The 17,656-nt window shown below is 44.7% G+C and overlaps 1 protein-coding gene across 3 annotated transcripts; it reads left to right on the forward strand.

The window, feature by feature from the left end:
* Positions 1-369: 369 nt before the first annotated feature.
* On the forward strand, positions 370-16,913 carry fbrs (fibrosin). 3 transcript variants are annotated; one of them, XM_079182464.1, is made up of 18 exons: positions 370-2,108; positions 4,087-4,263; positions 4,576-4,602; positions 4,731-4,760; positions 5,053-5,101; positions 5,235-5,583; positions 5,670-5,908; positions 6,268-6,566; positions 6,676-6,720; positions 6,962-7,060; positions 7,996-8,064; positions 8,277-8,315; positions 8,731-8,802; positions 8,896-9,049; positions 9,342-9,422; positions 9,692-9,775; positions 13,101-13,317; positions 13,926-16,913. In XM_079182464.1, exons 1-18 carry the CDS (start codon positions 1,794-1,796, stop codon positions 15,550-15,552), a joined length of 3,972 nt encoding a protein of 1,323 aa, XP_079038590.1. In that variant the 5' UTR covers positions 370-1,793; the 3' UTR covers positions 15,553-16,913. The 3 variants fall into 3 exon arrangements, with proteins under 3 accessions (XP_079038590.1, XP_079038591.1, XP_079038592.1); XM_079182465.1 differs by having other exon boundaries at positions 13,104-13,317; XM_079182466.1 differs by lacking the exon at positions 8,277-8,315.
* The last annotated feature ends 743 nt before the right edge of the window (positions 16,914-17,656 follow it).

The raw sequence follows: 17,656 nt of genomic DNA on the forward strand, positions 1-17,656 counted from the left end.
ACTGTGCTGCTGTAATCCTGTAAATGTCCCCGCTGCGGGACTAATAAAGGATTATCTTATCTTATTTTATCTTTTCTTTTCTTATCTGATCTGATCTTATCTGATCTTATCTTTATGTTGTATGATATGCAGCATTTATTTTTAGCATTACATCATATAAAATGTCCTCCAGATGATATTCATATTTTGTCTCCTCTTTTTGAACCTATGATACAATGTGCACAATAAAAACACAGTAAAAAAAGACCGTAATAATAATAATAAATACTTAAAGCTCCACAGATCTTCTCCACATGGCGGCAGTACGCAGAAGCAGAGCTGCCGAGGAGCCCGTTTGATGACCGGGTGAAGAAGAGTGGCGCACACAATGCACTGCTCGGACTGACTTGGGTTGTGTCTCTCGGATGATTTTCACGATAAATTTCCAATTCAGTGGAAACTTGTGACGGGGCAGCAGCTCTGCCTCCATCCGTGTGTGTGCTTTCTGGATTCAGTGATAATTAAGAAATATTTTGACCGGAAACGTCGGCGAGAGGTCCCCCCAACTTAATCCTAAACATTGGATTACACAGCGAAGGCTGCTGCATGAAGGAGCTGCCCAGCCCGACGGGGGCTTGGCCGACACCCTCGTTTATGGAAATCGACACCGAGGCTTTGATATTTGGGCCTTGATTTTTTTCTTCTTCTTTATGATGGAGGTGGAACGAAAGAAGAGTTGCGTGTAAAGAAAAACCCTTTCTTCCTGCTTCCTTTAAAAAACAATTGAAAGGTTGCTTGTGGCTAACAGCTGGAATCGGCTAACGCTAGCTAGCCAAAGAAGCTAACGTTACGTCTTTCTTTTGATGTGAATTCAACCATTACTATCGGCCATCAACATTTTCGGCAGGAGAAAACATTTTTATATTCTCTTGGCTGCGGAGTATTAGTTAGCTTCACAGTAAACTCTCCGACCTGTCAGGCTTTTTTCCAGACGCGTTATAGGAATATAGTTGTATTCTTAAAGGTCCGCTGGCTGAATATATTGTAACGTATCGAGTTAGCTAACATGCTAACCAAATGAGCTAAAAGCTAATTGGCTGGAATCAACACTGACCTAACGTTAGCATTAGCATTACTTAAACTCAACAAGACAGCTCATTTTTACTTCCTGTTTGACTTGGGAGTAAATCACACTCGTTGTCAACAATAACATTTCACATAAATACGTCAATAATGTCACGGCCACTGGTGTGTTTAACGTGTGATATCTGGGTTATTGGCCTCGCTAACTAGCTAAACCAGCTAACCGTATCATTTTTGCTAATAAATGTGTCAGCGTGTGCAGAAAATTTAGGAAATTCAACGCGCAAGAGTTGTATTGAGCAATGAAGAAATTTATCTAGAGCCGATTTAACCTGCTTCGTCCGTAGCACAACTAAGGCTTGTCTTTTTTTTGTTTTTGTTTACATGCGTATAACTTAAATTTCTTGCTAGCTATAGCTACTGTTAGCCTTCTTCTGGATACAGTCCGCTATGTCCTGACATTTAAGTTAAGTGTGTGTCTCGTGGATGTTTTTTAAAATCCTCCACGTGGAGCTACAGTTTGCGTTCAGATTCATTGGAAATGACACTAAAATTCCGCCGAAAGAGAGGCACTACTGGTGCCGATAGACTGTTGTCAAAGGACGGTAAATAATAGCCACTGGTTTCCATTAACGCCATTTTAACAGGGCCTCTGTGTGGTGGTGGTGTTTTTATTTGCCTTTTTGGTTTCTCACTGGAGCTTACAAAAAGGAGAAGGTGTTGTTTGAGACATGGAGGGCCCGAGCCGGAGCACTGGATTCCGGCAGAGCCGACGGTCCCGTTCACAGCGCGACAGGGACCGTCGGAGGAGGAGGAGAGTGGACCTGTCCGAGCAGCAGCGGGGGGCCACATCCCTGTCCTCGGGCTCCGATCGGGAGGACCGTGGGACGAACAACCTGCTCGGTCCCGGTGGGAGAGAATGCCGGCCCGGTTTCGGGAGACACAGGCCTCCACGCCGGAGGAAGAGAGAGATGTCGGTGTCCTGCGAGGAAGACATCATCGATGGCTTCGCTATTGCGAGCTTTGTCAGTTTGGAGGCACTGGAGGTAAATATCTACATTTCCACATGTTTACACCCAGCTGTCACTCACAAAACAGCACCGATTTATTTGTTCCTAATCTCTCTTTAATGAAGCATGCCAATCATTTGGCACGATCCTCTCCTCTAATTGATTTCTATAATTGATTGACTACTTTTAATCATTGCCTTCCTCCCTCCAGCTGAAGCTGTGAAAAGGCTTCAGATTGAACTACTCAACTCTTGACACTATTTCTTGCTTGGAGAGAGCAATCCACTAAGGCCAACCCCGAGGCCCCCCTCAATTATTCATGGCCTAATTCAGAGAGGTGTCGATGGGCTGCCAATTGGCTTTTCAGACTAAGAAAGAAATAACTAATCTCAAAGACATTATTTAAACGAGTGTAACACAAAAGCAGAGATTTAGTTGTTTTAAGTACCTGGACCAGGTCTCGGCTGTCAATCAGGACAAAGAGAGTATCTCATGTGGATTCTAAAATCAGCATTTTGTTGGTTGCCACTCTGAATTTTGGAGCTTTAATACATCATACAAAGTATGCATGTGGCACAATTGGCAATCTGATGAAGAGAACATAATCCCTTAATCTGTTTTATGGGTGGATCTGATGGCGTTAAACCTCTGCTTCAGGACAGGAAACCAAATAATTACGTTGTAAATCTGCATATTTACACGCACAGCACAGACGGTTCCACTATTCTAATGAGTAACTTTATTTTACAGTCAAATCAACCGGTGAGTGCCACGATTGTCGGCTGGTTACGATCTAAAACTGCTAATAACAAAAAGTAAACATACCAGCAAATGAATGGAATGTTGCAATTTCCTTTTCTGAATTTCTAACTTCCTGTCTGAGTTTATTAACAGCAGTGACCGCCCGCAGTTATTCTGTAGAAGATAATTCATTTAAAAACCAGACGAGCTGTGACCTTCATGTTGAGCCACCTGCACACTTCAGTTTGATTTACTCTTCATTCCTGATGCAGCGATCTGTTTGAGCTGCTGTGTTTTTTTAACAACACAAACTTACAAACCTTTAAGGATCCAACCAAATAGAATTGTGACAATAATTGGCATTTTTACGCTTTCCTCTAGTTTTAAACTCCACAGAGTAGTTGTGGAATATATGCTGCAGCATCCTCTGGTAGTTTACAGATGTTTCATTTGATTTCACTTGTTTTATGTGTCAAATACATTTCACTTCATACGAACAATCCCCTTTCATTAATGGGTGACTCTCCATGTTTCTCCTCAACTTTCGATGAAGAAACACTCGGTACTCAAACCTTCTTTTCACACGAGTCACTGATTTCCAATCTTTTTAGCTTTTGACCCTTTTTAAAGCGAAGCATCGCCTACTTGTGACCTCTCATCACAGACTGGTTTTACATTTTTTTAATGACGTAATTTTAATGATTTTGGGGGTTTAAACGGGGAATATTTTCCTCCATTTCACCAGAAAAACTGCAAAAAGAAAGGAAACATATTTTGTGTAGCAGAGATGCATTTCCTTTCTCTCCTCAGATTAATCTTCTGACCCCCTGAGGTAGAAAAGTGGAGGTGACAAATGATCCGAAAGATGTGAACCTAAATACACCACAGTGTACTCTTAATTCCTCTGTCCTTTAGTGTTTTGTCAGAGGTATTGATTAAACATTACAGTAGTTTTTTTTTTTTTTTAGGCTGCAAGTTCTTATTTTGTCATCTTTTTTTTTAAAATGAGGTCAATACAACAAAAGTACAAAGTCTCAAAGCGCACCGACACACAAACAGCTGAAGCGTCGTGCAGGCTGTTGTGTTTCATCAGATCATTCTGGTGTTTCTATTTTTGCCGTCACTCAGAGTAGAGTCTGTGCAGAAATGGGCTCCGTCAGGACATTCATCCGCATGCAGCCGATGGTCTGTGCCCTCAGGCATACACATTCATGCTTATTGCTCCGCATGTAAACACTGATATCTTTTTATTGTTTTGTTCTCTCCTTATCAGATGGACTGCTCTCTGAAGCCCTGTCAGCGCACTGATATGCTGGGCAGGAGGAACAAGGGCAAGAGAGGGCCGGAGGAGAACGGCGGAGGGCCGCTGTCGGAGCCTGAGGAAGGAGCCCCGCACGGCTACTCCAGCAGCTGTTTGAACAAGAGTAAAAATAAGAGGAGAAAGATAGAGGTGAACCGAGGACTTGTGACTCTACAGGGCTTGAATGTTGTCTCTGGATCCACCTTCGTCTTGTTCGATGTTGAGCTCAATGTTTACTCTTCTGACTTGAATATCCAGCCATGGAACGAATGAGCCAGTAAAACTAGTTTACGCTGCCTGTAACTCGAGGGTGTTTTTAGTCATGAAACAGTGCAGGGAAATCCCTTCCAACAGTGGAAAGATAGTATCATATTAACTTATTTTACTTTTTAGCATTTTAATCACTGTAAATTATGTACATTTTTCTTATTTAAAGTACTATATTTATTTATTTTTCCCTAGGGACACCCTTTGGAGACTGGCTACATTGTAAGTTTATTTTCCAGTATTATAATGAAGTTTATGTATAAATGTTCAGCATTTCTGCAAACTCCTGTAAAACTTTATGTTGTGTGAAATATTCTAATAGATGCAAATCTGTGTTTGTCTTCTTTCAGTGTGACACTGAGAGTGACACAGGAGACAAGGTGTGTACTGTTTACCTCTTCTCTGATCTATTCCAGGCTTTATTTTCTTATCAGGTAATGAATGTGTGACATGCGACATTGTTGCTGTTATTTGGTAAAACAAAACGGTGTTTTTAAATAGGAACACAACAAGATAAACTAAATTTCCTCTGACAATTGCTAAGTTTATTTATTATTTAAGTTTTAATTTGTTAGGTCGTGTAACCGACTGTCACGCTTAATGCAGTCTGTATAAGAAATAGATGAGCGATGTGTTTTTTGAGTTTAAATTATGTTTTGTGTCCCCATCTAGGCCTCCGACAATGACATGGACCCAGTCTTCACAGTCAGTACGAGGAAAGGTACGAGAAATTCACATTTCACATTTTGGGTTTGTGATGTCTGTATGTGCAGTATTGTCCCACCCATCCTCGTGTTACTCTATGCTGTGATGTGCAAGAGAGGCATAAAGCTGACCGATGTTCTCCTCTTTAGTCGTGGAGCCCGCCCCCTCAAACATGGCCACATCCATCGGAAAGATCTGCCCGCCTCTCCCGGCCCGATGTGGCGGCGTCTCGCGGTTGATGGTGACCCCGAGAGTGTCCGGTCTGGAGCGAAGTCAGGAGAAAAACCTGGAGCAGCATTTCCCGGAGCCTGTTTCTTCTTCTACCTCTTCTGCCCCCTTCTCCTGCCTGCCTTCCCCGGTCACGCCCTCGGGCACGGTCCCGCGCTCCAGCCCGTTCAACGGCAACGGCGGCCGCCACAACGGCAGCCCGCCGCTCTCCAAACCCAAACCCTTCCTCACTTTGCCGGGACGATCTCACTCCATCTACAACATCAACAGGTGTGTACATTTAGTTTTGTCTTTTTACTATCAATCTCTCCTGGCTCAATTCGTTGATTTGTGATTTATACTTTTGTGTTTCTCAGGAGCAACACCCCGGTCAAACCTCCCTCATCGGCTTCATCTGTTCCGTCTTCCTCATCCTCCATGCGTCCCCCGACTCCCTCCACCAGTGTGTCGCTGCCCTACCTCAGGAACTCGGGATCCTCGGGGCCCCTCCGACCCCCATCCCGAGCCAGCGCTGGGGCCTTGTTCGCATCCTCGCCCGGCCTTCCTCCCCCTCCACCTCTGCTGCAGCAAGTTCCCGGCCACTCAACTGCAGCAGGTACAGTCGACAGGAATGCTGCTCTTTCTCTGCTTTTACTGTTCAGCTGTTCATGGGAACACAATGACTAATATGTGACTTAAAATAACCCAAACCCAGACTTCCTCTGGTGTTCGTCTGGGTTGTTGAGGAAGTTGTAAATTGATAAACAGAGGTCTGATCACGTCAGCACTGCATGTATAACATTCCTTGCTCTGTATTTTGTTTGGAGACTTGATAATGTGACAAATGTGTTATTCTCGTGTCTGTCAAATTAACTAAAACTGGCTAAATAATGTAGCAACATGTAAGAATTTGCATGATTTTTTAAGTTTTATTTACTATAACTAACTTTATTTATTTCCTTTCCACCGCTGTAGACCAAGAATTACTGCGTCAGAACTTAAACTCCCACTTCTTGAATTCACAAGAGCGCGACGGCCGACGCAGCGTCCCGGGGGCTGAAAACAACGCAGCAGCCACAGGCCGCTCCACTCCCGGCAGTCAGTCGGCATCCAACTCCTCCGGACCGGGTTCGTCGGGCCGGACGTCTCAGAACCAGCCGAGCATCCCGCCTATGGCCTTCCAGTTCCATCAGCACAACCACCAGCACCAACACACGCACACGCACCAACACTTCACGCCCTTCCTGCACCCCACAGCCACCGCACCGCCTCTGGTGAGACGCTGAACATCTGTGTCGTACTTGAAATTCCACTGTGGCTGGAATGTGGACCGTGCTCAGTTTACGAGACGTTTTAACCCTTTCACCGTTTTTTGTCTTTCAGTTTGATAAGTATCCAGGCAAAATGGACGGGCTGTACCGACACCCTGTGAGTACCTTGTATAATCTCACTGATTTATGTTAGTGATGATAATTTACAGATTAGGACATTAAATAACAAACAACGAGGCTGAGAATACATTTCAGCTGTTTTAGGGCCTTAAACATTTCAACCTAAGTAGATTTAAAGTGCACGATCAACATGGATTTAATTAAGTTGCTCAGCTGTTCCGTGGTCACTGAGCTGTGTGTGTGTGTGTGTGTGTGTGTGTGTGTGTGTGTCTGGGTAGTTCTTCCCTCAGTACCCGCCGCCCTCAGTGCCGAGTATCCAGCCTGTGATTCCTCCCTCTGGGCCGTTCAGCTCCTTGCAAGGAGCATTTCAGCCAAAGGTGAGAAACATGTTGTACATGTTGATAACCCCGAGCGGCCCCGCAAGGCGTCCGGGGAAATCTCACATTACCTGCTGTAATTATAGTCTCGCCATAAGGTGTGACCATTCGGTGATGATATGCAGCGTGTGTGATAGCAGTTGGGGTATTCTCACCGGAGGGTAATTAAGCGCTGACCCTCTCACAGCAGGCGTCCCACGAGGCTTCATAATGACTCTACCTTTGTAAACTCTCGTCCTTACTAGTGATTCTAGAATCTGTTCTGGTCCTATAAGGGTCAGCTAAGCTGTGCATACGCTGTACCGTTTTATTCTGACTCATACCGTAAATTATCTATTATTATTATTATTATTATTATTATTATTATTATTATTATTATTATCTGTCGTTTACGGTCTATAGTATAACTCGTAGTTTAAGGTATGCTCACTTCTCATTGGTGTTGTTTTTTTTACAGCCAGGAGAAATATCCTCATGACACTGTCTGAGAATAGTATGATTAAAACATTATATTTAATTCCACCGACTGAGTCTTGAACAAAACAAAAAGGCTAAAATGTCTTTTAAACCAACTACAATTTTCAGTAAGCAACTAAGACTTAAAGCTAAATTAATAATTTTTCTCAAAATTAACATTGCGTTGGCCTCGCAGACCGTCCTGGATATTGTCAATAAATCTTTGCTTGAAGGCTCCGAGGCGGCTAGAATTCGTTTGCTAGTTGGAGTCTGTAACGTTACTCCAGTAGGTCCACGACGATGCTGACCAGGCAACGCCTGTCGACACTCAAAGACGCACGAATGCTGGCGTCACAGTGAAAAGGAACGGACCAGATAATCAGTCGTAGACGTGTAGATCAGGAGGTTACGGTTCGTGTGTCGTACTGTGTGTGTGTTTGTGTGAGAGTGTGTGTGTGTGACAGCCTCTTGTCTCTCAGGGAGCCGGTCCGGATATTTCCGCCCGACTTGGTGTTGTGCCTCACCACCTGCAGCCCAAAGACCCGCGGGTAAGGACTACATGCTTTACCCACAACCTGAAGCTGTTCAGGTGTCTCTTCTTCTGTTTGCATAGATCTGTACAGACGTGGACGACCAACGTTTAGGCTAGGATGTGCTGCGACATGGCGCCTAGTCAGTGCAGTGAAGAGTGCTAAAACTATTCCTGACAGAGTGAGATTTGTGGATTAAAAGTGTTTTTAACACTTGTGTTTTCTTGTAGCTAACTGATCCATTTGGGACATCGTTGAAAATCAGTAATGTAAGCAAAAACAGATGTTTTTGAATCCCTTGGCTCTTCAATAGCTTCAGCCTGTTTTACTTTCTCACTGCTTCACTCGCTCTTTGCACTAATCTCACTTGTAATCCTGACTGCTACTGGTCTGTTCTCTGAACTTGCACACCCAGTTAGATGTTTCACAAGCCAGAAAATACCCTGTTTTAAATGTGCGTGGTTCTTTTCCCCCATGATTTTCTTGTATCCTCGCTTATGCATTTTTTCACGATGTTTTTGTTTAAAATATTCCCAAACTTATACTGAACTCTAGTGGTTGAACCTTATCGTAGCGGCTAAACGGGAAGAACATCTGCCTCTGTGTGCAAAAGGCTTTAAAGCTGTACATGCAGGGTTCAGCGGTATAACACTGTAAACCTCTTGTGATCTTTGTGCTGCGCAGAAACCAGGAAAGTGGTGTGCTATGCATGTGTATGTGGCCTGGATGATTTTGAGCCATCAGAAGAAAGTGAAGGTACGTGTTTAGAAAATTTAAATCGAACCGTATTCAGAGAATAAGTAGTAAATGGATCGTGTGGTTAACCCTTTCAACGCTCGTCTCTTTCAGCTGATGCGTGCTGATCCTCAAAAGTTGGACTTCCGTAGTGACCTGCTGACCCGTCTTCCTGGAGCCGGAGGACTGGGCCCCCTGGGGCCCATGGGAGGAGCCATGCCTCCCACTCATGATCTGACCAGACCTCCCAGTCTGTTCTCAGCTGCAGGTACTTGTCTAAACATTCTGGTCCTTTTTGGAGCAGCTGTGGATTTTTCAGTTGTTTTGACAACTTCCTTTAATATTTCCCGTCTGCAAACGTGATGTTTGACATGTTTCTGAAAGAATTTCCATCTCTCCACCTGTCATTGTTTGCTTTTTGTTCCGCTCTGTCCTCCCATCTCTGAGGCTCAACACAGCATCGCTGTGTTGAGTCACAGTGTGTGTGTGAGCAGCTCGATGAACGGTGACGATATATATATTCTTCTTCTTCTTCTCTTTACACTCTTTCTTTCTCTCAGGGCCAGTCAATCCGTCCTCCGCTCCTTTCATCTCTCCATCGACGCCCCACTCCTCTTTCCTCCCACCAACTGCACACTTGGGTAAGAGCAGCTTCAAAGGGCACATCTGTACGCCACATCTGTATGCCACTTGTACACCACAGCCAAACGCCTGTCACTTCCATTCACCAGCTCCACATTTTACTTTGACCTTTTACAGATGAATGGAAACAAGAGTTTCCTAAACCTGCTGCGTCCATGTTCTTCCATCTGACTGGAGACATTTCAGAAGTTTCAGCACGTCTTAAAGCCTGTGTAGAAATGAACGGTTGTAGTAACAGTATTTCTGTTTTGCCTGTTTGTGTTTTTAGATCCATATGGACGATCCCCCCCCTTCACCCCTCTGGGAGCTCTTGGTTCTGGTGCCTTTGGAGGACTTGGCAGCCCAACACTGGGTCAGTAATACGGCTTCTCTACTCTTGAAACACTTAAAGGATAAGTTTCTTCATACAATCCTCATATTTTATAAGTCTGCAGACTTTGCCGGGGTCTTCTGAGCGTGTGAGCAACGGACCGATTTATGCCGCCTCGTCTAAAAATGCTTTTGATTTTGATTGCAAACAGGACCGTGTACTGAGAGAATATCGGGAGCATATTCTGATACTCTATGATAATATCTTTATTTAAGATTCCAAGGGTAACACATTTTGTGCGGCTTCATACAATGAAATAGCCACACTTTGTCAAAACAAATTGAACTTAAAGGAAATGGTTAACTGGATTTCGTTTGAGGAAAATGAATTGTTTCGATGAATCGGTAAATAGTCGATAGATTAATCAATAGAAAGTGTGTCGTTATTATATCGTATGTACGTTGAGAGAGGAAGTGGTTACGTGTAGCTTCAGCTTCCAGTGAGTCCAGTTTGAGTCAAAGATCCGTGAGTTTGAAGGCAACACAAAGGTTTAATGAGACTTCATCAGCAGGAATTACTTTTCTTTCATTGTGACGATCCCGAGGTAATCGTTAGAAATAAGGTTTCCACTTTGCAGGTAATTGATTGGCCACTGCAGCGCCTTGCCGGATGATATTGCACTACGGTAAAAAGTTTAGCCGCCCCAGCGTTGGCGTCCCTGCGCCCCTGGGGGGGAGGTGTGTTTTGGAGCTTAAGGCAACGTTATTTGTGGTAATGATTTAAGTTAAGTGATCCCACCAGGAAGTATCTCTTCTCCTCACAAAGGAAATGCTGGCTGGGGAAACACAAAGGGGGAATTAGGTACTAGAACCTGACTAACCTCAGAAGAGACTGTTCTGTGTTTGGCTGCTGAAGCCTCATGTTTACCTCGGCTGTACCTTAAAGTACCGTCGCACAGGAGGAACAATTACAGAAACCAGTAAACCGACACGCTTGAGGTCATCTCGAGTTAAAGGGTATTTAAGGTTTGCAATTACAACTCGTCACTGTGATATTTTGAGTGTGTGAAAACTTTGTGTGTGTGGGCGGAAAACGATTAGTCCTCTCGCCACCGCAGTGCAATATTTAATGTTTTTAAATTAAATAATCGTCAACACAGCCGTCTGAGTGGGTGCATGTAACGTAAAACACATAAATTGGCACATTTACCGTGATTGGAGGAGCTCTCCGTACTCTAATGAACGAGGATGATGAGCTTGTCGAGTCGCACCTTTTTGCTGCATCAACATCTCCAATCAAGTCGGATCAAAACGCAGCCTGAGCACAGAGAGCCGTGCTGTTTTACTCCATGGATGTAATCTTTTAATGCACATGAGCTCTGCTACTTAATGCATATTTATTTTGGGATCTTTGTTGTACAACTCTTACAATTGATATAGTAATTTGCAAATTAAGATCATCCGTTAATGGCATAATGTAAACCTCTTAAATTAAAATGTGTAAAGAGGTCAAATAAGGACAATTGGGGTTATTTTGAAGTGCTGGTGAAGGGAATGGATTGATCCACATCGTAGCTACTTGTACTGTATATTTACATGCAGAAGATAATCTGTTATGTGGTTTGGGTTGTAAAGCTAACTGCAGTATAGAAAACAGGAACTGTGCAGCGGGGGGGGGGGCTGCCTGCAAAGAAACGTAACTAAAGTTTCATGCTCGCCTGTTATTATAGAGACTTATGATTTGTAGCTTGTTATCTTTATAATTCACAGTGAACAAGAATAAGTGAGTGTTTCCTGTAACGGTGCAGTGGTGCATCGGCTAACTGTAAGATATGAGGAGCCTTGAACAGAACTATGAAGTCTTTTTCTAACTGTAAAACGACTACGGTGGACTTCTTGGTTCTGATATGTCTATAATCATAAATACGTGTTGGGAGTCTTCCTGTCTTTGCTACTACAAGTGCAGCTTTAATCTAGTCCTGGGTATTGTAATTCTTTTATGAAAGCTTGGTCCAAACATATTTCTTTCTTCTTTTATTAAATAAAGATTTGCAGTGGTCACAGGGCATTACGAACAATTGTCCTACCCTGTAACAACATATTACAAAACCGTCACTCATACGACACACCGACACAATGAATTATGAGGGTCAGGTAAGATGAGTGGGGGGGCACAAACTAAAGGTCCAGACGCACACAAACTAACATCAAAGAACTATTGAAACTATAAAAAAAAGTTGCACTTGAACACACCGTAAAGACTAAAGCCAACGGGCAACTAAGTGTGTAAGTTCTGCGCCTGCGTGACAGGAAGTAACTCGACCTGTGACTCCTGATAAAGAAGCTGTTGTCATTAAACACACACAGGAAACAAACCACCATTTTCACACCTTCCAGATGACCATGTTGTTTGTGAAAACACTGGTGTTGTGAAATGATCAGATAAGATGATAAAGAGCCTCCAAAACGTAGAGCTAGCAGATGCTCAAAAATACAACAAATAAGTGAATGAATAAGTGAATTGCTTGGATCCCATTTGAGGTTCAGCCCTTCATCATGGAAGCCTCTGTCTGTTATTGAGGAATGATGTCAACAGTTGCCACTTTGTAACAAAATTAATAATTTGACATTTCAAAAAATACTTCTCCATGACATCTTTAAGCCACGTCGGACTATATACGGTATATTCTTGAGGTTTCTGTCCCGATAATGAAAACATTACAGTTTTTCTGGCTGCATTTCTGTTTGTTTTTCTCTAAAAATGTGTTTTAAATGTATCTGGTGTATATTGTCTTCAAACACAAACAGCCAAACGAGAATCTCACCGAACTCTATGCCATATACAATAAACAACTGTTACTTAATAACAAGAAACCTTTGGTACCTGAAGTTAGTTGTTCAGCTGCTCTGGGCTAAAAGTTCAACAGTGGATTCAACATTTCTAGCAAATTGGAAAAGATGTTTTGTTTTGTTGTGTTCGACTGAACTTAGATCATTTAATTAAACAACCCAATGCAAAACATTGTCAATCAAAGGTTTGTATAATAGTTTTATTGTTGTTTTTTTAACTGTGGAATTTGAGTGAGTGCCTTTCTTTAAAAGCCTTATTGTCTACATTATTATTATTGATTGCAGACCAAAATACAGTTCTCTTGATCATTTAGAAAGGACCAACTTGTTTTGAAAAACATTTCCTGTTGAAACAGAAGTTGTTCAGTTAGACCTCTTAAAACAATAATCCTGCTCACTAGGACAATAATAGATGCTATCAACAAAGCCTGTTGCAAAATATTCCATTTTAAAGTTTTACTTCTACACTGACTTTTTTAGTTTCTTTCTCTAACAAAGAACACGTCTCTCTTCCTCAGCAGGATCTGTGTTTGGCCCTAAAGATTCACCAGCTAACGTGGTCGGCGGCCTGTCCACCCCCAACCATCACGACCCGTGGAACCGTCTGCAGGGCGGGCCGTCTGGGTTCGCTCCCGGGCCCAGCTGGGCTAAAGGGCCGGACAAGCGGGACGAGAGGGACCGACCGAAGGACACGGAGAGGAGAGACAGCCCCCACATCAAGGACGAAAAGGACAGGTATGACATGATTACAACACTGGCTTCATATTTAAAGGGAGAGCTTGGTCTTTGTTCTTGACGTGCGGTGGTAAGCAGCGTGCGCGACGCGCAGGGCTCGGCTTTTTCTAGTTGCCTTTCTGGTATCCAAGAAGAGGAGAGACCAGGTTCTCACGAAAGGCACTGCATCAAACTTTAGGTCCACAAACAGAGGTGAAGACAGGCTCGCTCGGACGCCATCTTTAATTATGGCCGTCGTCATTTTTACTTTTTGCAACTGGTGAACGGAAGTTACCATATTTGAAATGCGGAGGAGTGACTTAGAGACGCTGTATACCGCTCACAGTAAGCCCCGCCCTAAAGCATCCCCTGCTTTATGGTCTATTGCTACTATAAATGGACCAAGAGTCATTTTCTCATAGACTTCTATACAACCAGAGGAGTCGCCCCCTGATGGACATTAGAGAGAATGCAGCTTTAAGACATGATGCATCAGCTTCACTCTGCAGAACCGGAGGTCATTAATTAAAGAACCCAATGCAATGAAAGCTTTCAGGGCATCTCACGTATTTCATGCGTATGGAGGATTTCAATTCTGTAACTGTTTGTGCACCTTTTATGTTTTGCAGAGACAATATGCTGTATGGCCGACAACCTGTGAGAATGTCTCCAGTCGCCCCTCCCTTCAAGCCCCGCAGTAGCACCCCGGTCTCCCACATTAACGGCCACAGCAGCACCCTGGGGGGCAGCGCCGGGCCGATCGAGGACCTGAGGCGCAGCTCAAGCAGAGACAGAGACAGAGAGCGCGAGCGAGACAGAGACAGAGACAGAGACAGAGATGGAGACAAGAGGCCGCAGCAAACGGTGTCGCGTGGACCTCCTGCATCTTTAGTAGCAGACAGGGACAGACCGCGGTCTTCCTCGTCCTCTGTGCTCACCACCCCGCCGCCCACCAACCGCTCGGCCCCGTCTCCTATGGAGCTTTACCCGCGTCCGATGGCCCCGACGGCACACGGCCACCACAACAACAACAACGAACCCTCGCACTCCCAAAGAGACGGGAACCTCCCTTCTTCCTCCGCGGCTTCTGCCTCCGTCACGTCTTTGTCTCAGGCCAAGAAGTCTGACCGGACCCCGACGCCCGTCTCCAAGCCTCCGCTGCTTCTCCCGCCGGTGAAAGTCAAAGAGGAGCGGAAAGAGGAGCCGGAGCACATCCCCATCACTCTGCCTCCACCAGCACCCAACCACAGCTTTGAGCGCCCCAACAGCCATCCTCACCACCATCGGTCCGGTACCCCTTCCTCTTCTTCTCTATCACTGACTCCCACTCCTGGTGTTCCCCTCATGCCTCCCAATCCAAACCCTCCTTCCCACCAACATCTCGCCCTGCTGGACCGCTCCAGGGCTATAGAGGCCTATCTGGGGAGCACAGGCGGTGCAGGTTTGATGATGGGTCCGGGAGGAGAACGTTTCCACCACGGTCCAGGACAAGGACCATCACAGGGTCCACACAGCTTCACGTGGGACCCCTGGAGGGAGCTGGCGGCTCAGCAGCAACATCAGCATCGCAGGGAGGCGATGGCACTTCGGGCAGACCCCCACTTAGCCCTGCGAAGCGATCCGCATCTGGCCCGCCTGCTCCAGCATCAGCGCCTCCTGGAGGCGGAGAGGGCGCACGCGGCTGTGGCGGCTGCATCCAACCCTCACCACCCTCAGACATCTACCTCTGGCCGCCAGGAGTTCGGCCTCATGGCCCACCACTTTGAACGCCCTCATCACCTCGGACACCCGGGAGGAGGGCTCATGGAGGAGGAGCAGCGCGCCCAGATCCTGAGGGAAGACTTTGAGCGCGCCCGCTACTTCGGGATGCACCCACACATCCCCCCCGGCGCTCACCTGTCGGGCCCCTCCCACGCTGCTACTGCCGCTCACCTGGAGCAGCTCCACCCCGGCCTTCTGTCCCACTCGCTCCACCACGGAGGCTCTCCCGCTGCCCAGCACCACCACGCGGGCCTCTTCGCCCGTCTAGGCCAGCTGAACCAGCTAAACCAGCTAGGCCAGCTCGGCCAGCAGCACCACGTGCCCAACGGCATCCTGACAAAGACCCCTTCGGGCTTGGTGGGGGCTCTGGCGATGGGGGCGCCGCCTCCGCTCATTCCGTCCATCACCAGCCGGTCGTCCACGCCTCCCCGTAGACACGGAGGGCCGGGCGATCTGGCTATGTACAGCGCCCACAAAGACGGAGAGTCCAGATAGTACAGGGACAACACTGGAGGAGATTAAGGGAAATGTCAGGATCACTGTGCTGCTCTCAACCTGCCCCCCTTTTCCTCTTGCAGACTAACAAACCCTGGCCTCCCAGTTACACAACCAAACCAGCTCCAGCACCCCTCAAACAAGGGTAACCATGACTGGCTGGAGGTGATGGAAGGGAGGGGGAAAAGCAAGACTCCTCAGTGTGACTTGGAATATGCGCAATGGTTCTATCAGTGCAATTTAAAGGTACATGGTTTCTGTGCATCCTTGGTGTATTTTTTATGTTATTCTGGCTGTTGGTCCCATTTTCAGATCCGTGCTTTTTTCCCAGCGAGCCTTCTCCGGGTGGATCGGACATGACTTCCAGAGGGATGTGCACTGTGAATAAACGTCCTCAGCTCGGGGTTAACTCGTGGGATATTAAAATCATGAAGCCTTCCTCGACATGAATCGACCCCTGGTTCAGGTCTTGCGGACGAGGGTCTTCACGAACACAGTGGTCGAGGTGGTGCCGTCTGTTTTTCGTGTCTCTTTTCTTCGTCATCGTGGAAAAGACAGATTACTGATGAGACCGTTTTTAATGGAGGATCGTCGCGCCTCAGTTTTCCCGCTTCACCCAAAAACCGAACCCCTCAGCTTTCACTGATAATGAGATTCAACCTTCTTGTTTTTGTTTTTCATTTTCAAAGGATGAATGAGATGAACTGTGCTGCACTGTGTGAGTGAACACAGTGTTTTAGAGCTTCCTGTAACTGTTTCCCACTCTCCTCTTGACTATATGAGCAGGACCAGATTATAGTAGTCTAGAGAAATTGCCTTTGTAATTATTATTCTCAACATTAATTATCTTCTATAATAATAAATATATTCACTGTTATGTTATTTGTATTTGTTTCGGGTATCAACCAGTACTCTCTCTCCCCAGGTAGTAGTCTGTTTCAAATCATGCGGAAGTCTCGCGTCACAGGAAACTGTTTTTAGTGCTCGTGAACATTCAGGATCTCATCTACGACTTTATTATTATTATTATTATTATTATTATTATTATACGCTGAGAGGGAGGTTTGCCTGTGTGTGTGTCATTGCTTGTGTGTTATATCCATCTGGGACTATGGGAGCCTTGTACATTTGAACTGTCGAGTTGTTTCATCAATAAAAAGTAAGTTATATACGTGGATAAATGGGACAGCTGCTGAGGAACGGAGAAAGAAGATATAAGGACTTGTGTCAGAAGACAGCTAGACAGTGGGTATCGTGAGAGGGAAACGACTGGGTCGATTATTTTAATATGACCATTTTATACCTTTCAAACCCCTCCCCTAGAGACCACAAAGATTAATTATTAAATGAATTGTTGTTTACTCTGTTGTGTGGGTCTTTTGTTTCCGACTCTTAATATTGGGACGGCTATTTTTAATTTATCTGCAGTTTTATTTTCTTGAGTAGATTGGTGTGTAAATTCAGAAAAACAGGGAGAAATACTTGGATTAAGATATTGAATATAAGTAGAAAGATACAGTTTACGATCAGAAAAGACGAAGAAAACCAGCAAATATCTACGTTCAAGTAGTGAAGTTTAGGCTTTTTTTTTACTGTTTTGTACTGAACAGCTCAGCTAAACTTCGTCACTGACACTTGAATTTTCCATCTATTTATTTATTTATTATCTAAACAAACCTAAACGGATATTCAGAAGCACCGGTCCTAATAATAATCCTGCATTTAAAGGGACTGAACAGAAAAAGGACTTATTCTCGCTAGGCTTCATCTAAAGTAAGTAAAGTTTTATTTATTATTACCTCACATGTCCAAGTCCCTTGATCATAAATGTATCCTAAAAAAAGAACGTTCATGTACTCTAATACTAAACACAAGTACAAATATGAAGAGCAGGTACTTCACTGGAGTCTTCTATAATATTTTATTTTTTAGATCGTGTTGAGGTTTGGACGGTTAGACTAAACAAACATTGTGAAGGTGTCAGTTTGGGTTCTGGATCACTGTGACGGCATTTCACACTATTTTTACAAACAGAAAATTATTCCATAATGAAAATAATTATTAGTTAACAGTTCAACAACTGCAGTAAAATCCTGCTTTAGCA

The sequence above is a fragment of the Pholis gunnellus genome, assembly GCF_910591455.1.
Source record: "Pholis gunnellus genome assembly, chromosome: 21".
NCBI lineage: Eukaryota > Metazoa > Chordata > Actinopteri > Perciformes > Pholidae > Pholis > Pholis gunnellus.

What these genes read in the sequence shown, in the direction of transcription:
- fbrs (XM_079182464.1), top strand. Translation starts at nt 1,794, where the DNA reads ATGGAGGGCCCGAGCCGGAGCACTGGATTCCGGCAGAGCCGACGGTCC. An exon ending in TCAGTTTGGAGGCACTGGAG is followed by an intron (nt 2,109 to 4,086) that starts GTAAATATCTAC and finishes TCTCCTTATCAG; the next exon opens with ATGGACTGCTCTCTGAAGCC. An exon ending in ATCAAGGACGAAAAGGACAG is followed by an intron (nt 13,318 to 13,925) that starts GTATGACATGAT and finishes TATGTTTTGCAG; the next exon opens with AGACAATATGCTGTATGGCC.